The sequence below is a fragment of the Apus apus genome, chromosome 6 (assembly GCF_020740795.1).
Source record: "Apus apus isolate bApuApu2 chromosome 6, bApuApu2.pri.cur, whole genome shotgun sequence".
Classification (NCBI taxonomy): Eukaryota; Metazoa; Chordata; class Aves; order Apodiformes; family Apodidae; genus Apus; species Apus apus.
This window is the reverse complement of record NC_067287.1, coordinates 17,144,280-17,152,295: the sequence shown is the minus strand read 5'-3', so window position 1 is coordinate 17,152,295 and position 8,016 is coordinate 17,144,280. Positions and strand designations below refer to the sequence as shown.

At 53.0% G+C, this 8,016-nt stretch overlaps 1 protein-coding gene across 4 annotated transcripts in view; it reads right to left on the bottom strand.

Moving 5' to 3' along the window:
- Nucleotides 1-593: 593 nt before the first annotated feature.
- SLC4A3 (solute carrier family 4 member 3) overlaps nucleotides 594-8,016 on the bottom strand; it is a 34,688-nt gene continuing 27,265 nt past the window's right edge. For 3 of the 4 annotated variants that reach the window (XM_051623573.1, XM_051623574.1, XM_051623576.1), the window contains 8 exons: nucleotides 7,783-7,977; nucleotides 7,128-7,334; nucleotides 6,423-6,512; nucleotides 4,661-4,827; nucleotides 4,167-4,420; nucleotides 3,666-3,835; nucleotides 3,014-3,187; nucleotides 594-2,315 (listed from right to left, as the gene is read on the bottom strand). In XM_051623573.1, coding sequence (XP_051479533.1) covers nucleotides 2,238-2,315; nucleotides 3,014-3,187; nucleotides 3,666-3,835; nucleotides 4,167-4,420; nucleotides 4,661-4,827; nucleotides 6,423-6,512; nucleotides 7,128-7,334; nucleotides 7,783-7,977 — 1,335 coding nt within the window. In that variant the 3' untranslated portion in view covers nucleotides 594-2,237. Of the gene's footprint in view, nucleotides 2,316-2,387; nucleotides 2,763-3,013; nucleotides 3,188-3,665; nucleotides 3,836-4,166; nucleotides 4,421-4,660; nucleotides 4,828-6,422; nucleotides 6,513-7,127; nucleotides 7,335-7,782; nucleotides 7,978-8,016 lie in introns of those variants that run through there. The other variant, XM_051623575.1, reaches the window with a different exon arrangement.

The following is an 8,016-nucleotide window of genomic DNA, read 5'->3' as shown; positions in this document are numbered from 1 at the left end:
GGAGACACAGGTCTTGCAGGACTAGCCAGGGCCATAGCCTCTCCAATTAAAATTAATGGACCACCGGGCAGCCCTATGCGTTCAGGAGTGGGGATGTGAGGGGGCATTTCCCAATGTGGTGGAGCAGCCTGCAGGGAGCATTCATGCCCACCTAGATTCTCAGGAGCTGGGTACCCATGCTGCTTCCTCTCCTACAGGTTCAGCAGCGCTGCTGGGACCTGGAAAGGATGCTGTGGGACCAGGTGCCGCCCACCCCGCAGCAAGCCTGGCTCCGAAGGGGAATGGCCACCACCCCTGTGCCCCGGTGGGCTCAGACTTCTGCCACATGTCCCACAGCAGCAGCCAGTCCCAGGAGCAGCCAGCAACCCTGACCACAGGAGGTGGGACCACTGCCTATTCCCAGCAGCACTCAGGAGAGCCCTACTGGAGAACGTTCAACCCATCACCATGTGATATCCCCGTTGCCGCGGGGGCTTGCTCCCTCACTGGCTGCTATAGTGGGCAAGAAACAGTTTTGTGTTGGGGAATTTCAATCAGTTGCATTTTTTGCCAATTAACCAACAAAAGCAGAGAGCCAGACATGGTTTCTGTGACAAGTTTATTGGTGTAGCTGCTTCCACTACAGTCAGAGGAGTCACAATGCACAGCGACAACAGGCCTCCTACACTACATGGGGAGAACAGGACACACATGGCCACAGACACACAGAGATACTCGTCTCTCTGCCCCAGACCCTGCAGGGAGCCAGGCTGTGGGGCAGGAACCTGCCATGGGCAGGGGTTTCTCTCTCTGGTGGGATATTTCTGCAGCCTCCCAGGGAAGGTGTTGGACCCTCCCAGCAATTAAACATCCACCATCTCTCACAAGAGCCAGGTTGAAAAGTGGGAAATGGGGCAGTGGCTTGTCCTAAACCCAATGGTGGAGTGAGCATCTCAGCCTCCTCCGCAAGGCCACTCTGGCTCCAACCATCAGGAAGAGGCTGGGGTGCCCGTCTCCTCTGGCACTACCCTCGGAGCTGCCATGGGCAGCAAGGGCACTGTCAGTGGTTTCCGAGGCAGCTCTGAACAGGGGCTGCTGGCCCAGAGAGACCCCAGGAACAGCCCTACCTGGCAGAAAGGTGTTCAGAGCTGCCCAGAGGTGACAGGAGCTGAATGCTGGGCACACTGAATGCTGCGAATTCCCAGTTAGAGGGGACCTCTGGACATGAAAGGTCACCCTGGTATGGCAGCAGAATTGGGGCTGGGGCTTTCAGTGACTTCCTTGTTGGACTGCAGGGAGCTTGCCCCAGTGGATCACTGCACAGCGAAAGGGAAGTGACCCAAAGGACTGTTTTGTACTCCACCACTACATCTCTTGTACAGCTTCTTTACAGTTTGTTCTCAGGGGCAGGAACATGAGGATCAGGAACTGGGACACAGCCCTGCAATGAGATTTTACCCCTGCAGCCTTCATGGAGGTGCAGAATGGCACAGACCTCCTCCTAGTCCCTGAAGGATAGACAGCTGAGGCTTCAGGACACCTGCTTGCCCCCAAGCCTCTCTTCCCTGTGCAGTTTTCCTTTTCAATCAAGAGCTGAAAACAGTCCTGTGGGAAGGTGACTAGGCAGATAATGGTCTGCAAGATGGGGCCAGAGTACTGGTCCCTCCTTGTCCATCTGCCAGGCTGCAGTAAGCCTGTGGGCCAGGAGCTGTGGCATAGACCCAGCATGAGCACTCCTGGAAGGAGGCAGAGGGAGGAGAAGCAAGGCATCCACCAGCCAAGCAATGAGGCTGCTGACCGGGGGGGGGGGCCCGCTGGCCATCTGCAGGCAGCATCCAGCACATCCTTGTGTCTGCTTGGTGGCACACGGTGATGAGACATCCAAGCTTCATGGTAGCGGAGGGGGACAAAGTGGCACCAGCTGGAATGGCCCCCCTTCACCACCTGGAGACTAGGCACAGGCTGCCTCCAGCAGGGAGGGGGCAAACCCCTAACCTATGGGCACTTGGTACCCACACAGCTTTGGGATGTGAGAGGCATCTCTCAGCCCACCAGGTCCAAGAGGAGAGAGACTCACAGCCTCTGCTGAGCGAGCGATGGGGCAGCAGGAGCCAGGGCTGCCTCCTGCAGGGCTAGGACAGCCGTCCGTTCCACTGGGCAAGAGATCGCGTGACTCACGGCAAGTCTCCAGTCAGTCCTTGGGAGCGATGAGCAGGTGTGAGCAGCCTGTCCCATGAGTGGGGAGGGCAGATCGCAGCTCACACAGGCATGTGCAGCTCATTGTACTCATCCTGGCCGTCCTCATCAAAGTTTGGCTCCGCATCCTCCGAGTCCAACTGGGGAGAAGCAGAGACCGGGCTCTGAAGGCCACAGCCACCCCCAGCATGGGTTCCAGCCTGGCACTGAGGGATCAGTGTGCAGTGAGCCAGGCAGCTGGAAAGCGCAAAGCTCTTACTCCTTCCCCTCCTAACAGGCTCATTTTTTTCCCCTCATGTCAGTCCATGCTTCCCCAGCCCATCATCCTTTCCTGTGTCTTGTTTGACAGTTCCCCACCACTGGGGCTTTGGTCCAGCACAGCAGCTCCTCCCTCCTCCCCTGCTGGCATCACCCAATTGTAGGTGCTGCTGCAGGCTGCTCTCCAACAGCTCAAGATGTCGGTGGCAGCAAAGGAGATGCCAGCACCCTGGCACTGTGGTTATGTGCATCTGTGCCAAGGAGCCACAGGCTCTGGTGTGCTGCTGAGCTCACCTTGCTGCTGTCTCAGTGGCGAAGTGAGGAGTTTCCTGATGAAGCAACCACAAACGGGGAGGAGGATGGAAGAGAAAACCCTTATTTCAGGCCTCTGCATGGCAGGATACTCTGTCTCCTTGCCCTAGGCTGTCCATCCATCCCACACTGCATTCCCAGGGCTAAAGATCTGAGGAAGCCCACCTACTGCTGTTAAACGAAGAGGATCTCCCAGCCTTTTGGTCTGACAAATCTCAACCTCACTCCAGTGTTGCAAGCTAGACCCTTAGGACAGTTGTCTGCTTACCGCTTTGAGCTCCCTGTCATGGAAGAAGCGAGGCAGCACGAAGCGTCGCAATGGCACTGTCATGATCAGGACAAAGGGGAAGGCCAGGGATGCCACCGTAGACTTCACCACCCAGAGCAGCACAATGCAAGCCAGTTGTATGCAGGTGAACAGATTCATTCTCCAGGTCTTTACCTAGGGAGGAAAATGCAGTCTAAGCTCACTTTCTTCTTTCACAGAGATTAATGAAGACTCAACTGGCAAAGCATAACCCTTCTGCGTAGCATAGAACAGTAACACAGTCCCACTGCACACTTCACCTGCCTCTGCTCTACAGCAAGGCAGACCTCTCTGTACCACTCCAGGCTCTGTGCCACCTAGCAGCATACCCACCTGGCACTAGTGTCCCTGCACTCATTCAAGCAAGGCATCATCCCAATAAACAGTCTGTCAATAATATCCTGGCCATACACTCCTGTGTGCAGCCTGTGAGCACACTGTTGTACCGCTGTATCACCTCCATGCATGGCCTGCACTACCTCTTGGCACAAACTTGCAGCCAAGGGAGGGTCACCAAGCCAAACATCACTGCAGCAAGGCATCATTCCCTCTTGACTGTATCTTCTACTTCTGCTCCTCATTACCCAGTTTCCCACAACCAGCCTTTCCTCACCTTCACAACATAGATGTGGTCAGGGTGGTGCTTGGATGGCATGAAGATCAGGAGCAGCCGCTCATAGAGCTGGATGCCAGTCAGTGAGGTAACCCCCATGTAGAGGAAGACGCCGAAGAGCACAGCCAGCGGGATCTGCCGCAGCATGTTCCCCATCACAATTGACAGACCTGCACAGACAGAGCTCAGGGCACAGCATGTCCCACATCAGCCCCTCCATAAGGCACGTCAGCCTCCGCCCTCTCCCACCTCATCTCCGTTTGGCCCAGAGTGCAAGGGAAAGGAAGCTCAAAAGAAGTCTAGCTGGTAGGGCTGCAGAGATGGACTGACCATGGGGGGATTACTGAAGGCTACCAGAGGAGGGCTGGTGTGAGTGTAGGTGGTGGCAGCAAGCAGAAAGACCAAAGGTGGTCCCACTGTGGGGCAGGGATGCTGCCAGAAGATTCAAGCGGTCAGCCCTGACCCCCGCCCCCCACACTGCTTCACCCATCAGAGGCTCACCAACGAGGGCAGCAATAAGCACTCCTGTCACACGCTGCTCTTTCACCTCCTCAATCTTGGGCTTCTCTCCAGGTGCGATGGCCTTGCTCATGACCGTCAGGGCATTGACATGGGTGACGGAGCGCACTGTTGCAGCAGTCAGCCAGGGCAGCCCGAAGAGTGCACAGAGCCCCCCCATAGTGCCAATGAGCAGCAGGTCCAGGTGGAAGCCAGAGCCTTTCAGAAGCTTCCTCTCCTTCTTGCTCACAATCAGCCTGGGAAGAAAAAGAGCCCAGGTCAGTGCCAGACCCACCCCCGTGCCTAGGGATAGCACTGTGGCTAGGGACAGCATTCACTCCTTGGAGAGGATGTGCATGGGGACAAGGAGTAGGCTGAGGAAAGGGACTGTGGCTGTCAACCTCAGGTTTGAGGTTTCCTCCTGTGCTTGGCAGAGGCAGGTCTTGTCCTGTCCCAGCCTTGCCTGCCCAGGGTTTAGTTATGGGAGTGATACTCACGTAGTGATTTGTGTCTCCATGAAGATAAGAATGAAGACCAGGAGGGCAGGAATGGCAGAGGCAAACATCATCCACAGCGGAAAGGTCCCACTGCTGCCCATGGGGTGAATGAACCAGCCACGCTTGTGAGGAGATGTGACCGACAGGCCAGAGGGAACATTCAGCTTCTGATGGTGTAGCCACAAAACCCAGCAGTTACTCATCAATACACACATGCCCACAGCCTCAGACAGGACTAGCTTTGATCGTCCTGGTCTCCCTGGTCTCAATGCCTCAGATGGTGGGTCAGCCACTCTGACCCAAGCAGGACTTTCTCATGGATAATCCCCTTCAGTGCAAAAAATCCCATGTCCCCTAACACAGGCCTGTCCCATTTCCTTTCAGCTATTGGAATTTCCTTGTTTTTTGTCCAAGAGACCAAGGAAATATCTTCCATCAGGAACCTCACCCCTATGTCAGTTCTTGTGTGATTAAAATGCTCCTTGGCCTCTGCTTGGACAAATCAAGCGCCCTGAGCTGCCTGCCCCTCTGAGGTTGCTTTCCAGACTTTCCAAGCCTTTTCTGAGACATTTTTCCACTATTGTTTTTGCAATGTGGAACCAAGAACTGGCCACATACTCTGGAAATGACCTCACTTTGGTCATGTTCAGAGGGAATATCATGTTTGTGCTCCCATCAGAGACCACACAGACTTCTAGTTGTACATTGTCCTGACCTGGCGTTCATCAACATTTGAACTCCCAGCTCTGCACTGCTCTATAGCAGTTCTTGTCATGTGCCTGCGTGAGCACTACAGGGAGAGTTTATGATTTGCATTTATGTTAATCAGCACAAGTATGAACAGTATTCCTGGAATGCTTGTACTTGAGCTAAGCTGTGTAACTAAGTACTGCTTTCTCGGAAAGCTTTGTACGTATGCTGGGTTAATACCAAAATGATAATGCTTTTGATATTACTTGCAGCAGTGTAGAAGGGTATGAAAAGGACGTACCAAGTACACGATTTTACTAACGTCTGATAAAACCAGATTTTTCATTGAAATTTAAATGAATAAAAATGCATCTGGATTCTGTTAAGCCTTGGGCTGTTTTGATAAAAAGCTTGCATGCTAAACAGGAACTACCTTTCACATTCTCCCTGATATTAGTCAAAAGAAATACCAAACCAAAAAGATATAACTACACATCTACTAAAAAAGGGGGCAAAAAATGAAACCTGTGAAATGGGTTTGTTTGACAACATTTAAGTTTGTGCATAAACTGGGAAAAAGATCATTGTGTTTGAGATTTAAGTGATCAAAATATGTAGTAGCCTATAGTCAAGGAGAGTATAAATATGTCAAGTACTAAACCCATGACAAGCACCCCACTGAAACCACCCCCACTCTGTAAGCCACCCCCTTCAGTGTCCATAACCAACTTATGTCTTGCCAACTGACAACAAGATTTAAGAGTTACAAACAAGAAATTACCTGCACTGAATCTCTCCAGTCCCCTAAAGCCTCCTCTACTATTGGCTGTACTATCAGAGAGACACCAGGGGCACTCCAGTCCCTTTACCTCTGGTTTCAGACTCCTTGAGAGACTTGGAGCTTCCCTTGAGCGTGGGAGTGAGGACAAGGGGAGCATTTCTGTTTGCTTTGTGCTGTTCTGACTAAAGAGGCAGGAAACACAAATCCCTCATTGCACAAGAGCAGGCCATGGTGCCACAGGGTTCACTGCTGGGCTGCAGGAGGAGCTCTGGTGGTAGCACTGGCACCTACCTGCGTGTATGTGTCGGTGATGGTGTAATCCACCAACACCATGACCAGGATGGAGATGGGGATCCCAAAGTCGCCAATGATCCGCCGAGCCTGCAGAACACACATCATTGCTGGCAAAGGGAACAGGATGGCTCTGTGCACCCAGTCTGCTACAGGGAGTGTATGGCACAACCAAGGGCCAGGTGGAGTCCAGCACCACTGCAAACCTGAATAATGCTGATGAGCAGGACAAGGGAACCCAACCTTGGCCCGTGGGGCACATCCCACCACCCACTTAACACACAGTCCTCCAGCCACTTTGACATGACTAAATAATTGCTCCAACTGGCCTATTTGGTGGTTCTCCAGGTATTACACAGATGCCCTGCATATACAGAGATGTCCAAACGGCACAAGTTGTAGCTCCCCTTCCTAAATTCTAGTTAAACAGATTTGTATCCAGCCAAAGGAACTTTCCCAAGGTCCAAGGAATTTTTCAGCAAAGGTCACTGAAGCAGGACAGTGCAGATACCATCAATAGCCAGGTCTGATCTGCAACCTGGGTTTGGTTACCATCCCTTCTGCATGGTATTTAAGGGACTGCTAGTGTTTCTTTAGGGGACAGCCCAAATGCCCTAGAGAACATAAGGCTGTAGCAAGAAGAATTTTATTATTCTTTTTGGCATTTCCCTTGTCCTTAACGTCTGGGTCCCAGAAACTTCTCACCTTTCCTCCTAAGAAACGACTGTTCTTGAACTTGCGCATAAAGAAGGCGATGAAGAAGGTGCCTAGCATGAGGATGAGGGAGAGGAGTGCAGTGTTGGGCTGCATCCTGATTCCCAGGGACATCGCATCTGCAGAGAGCATGCTGGCATTCAGGCCGCTTTGCACATTCGGTGGGTAGAACTTCAGCAGAGGATGTTCTGCAAACACCTGGGCAGGTGAGAGAAGCAACAGGCACCGTCACTGCAAGGAGAGGCAGGGAGACACTGTCACTACTGGGGGCAGGGGGATGCGGAGGTGTCCTGCTTTGTGGAGAGGTGAGGGCAGCAGATGGTGAGCGTGGACAATCCCAGCATCTGTCACCTCGCCTCACAACCTACCCAGCTGGAGAGGGCTGGGGAGAGAAAAGTGGCCCCTCTTTAATGCCTCCTGCAGGAAGAGAAGGGGAAACAGACATTAGGGATTGTCCTGACAGCCTCTGTGGTGTCACAGGGCCCAGCTGGGCTGAGGCATGAGAGGCCAGCAAAGAACTGCTCTGCAGAACACCTAGGAAAGCTGTGGCTGTGCTGACCCTGCTGCCCTGCCTCCTGTATCCTAAAGCAGAAGGTTCCTGGGGGACCAAGAGATGTGGGAGCCCATCTCCCTGGGGAAGGTTCACCTTGTACAGTTTGTAGAAGGTCTCGTAGATAAAGATGAGAGAGATGAGGAAAGCAAAGATCTCCTGGGTGAAGGGCGAGATGTAGCGCACCAAGAAGCTTCCCTCAGCTGCCACGATAATGAAGATGAAGACGATGAGCCATAGACCAATCCACACTCTGCCTGTCAGATACTCAATCCCTTGCGTCTGGCAGAACTGAAATGGAAAGGGGAAGGAGTTATTCACAGCTCCTCA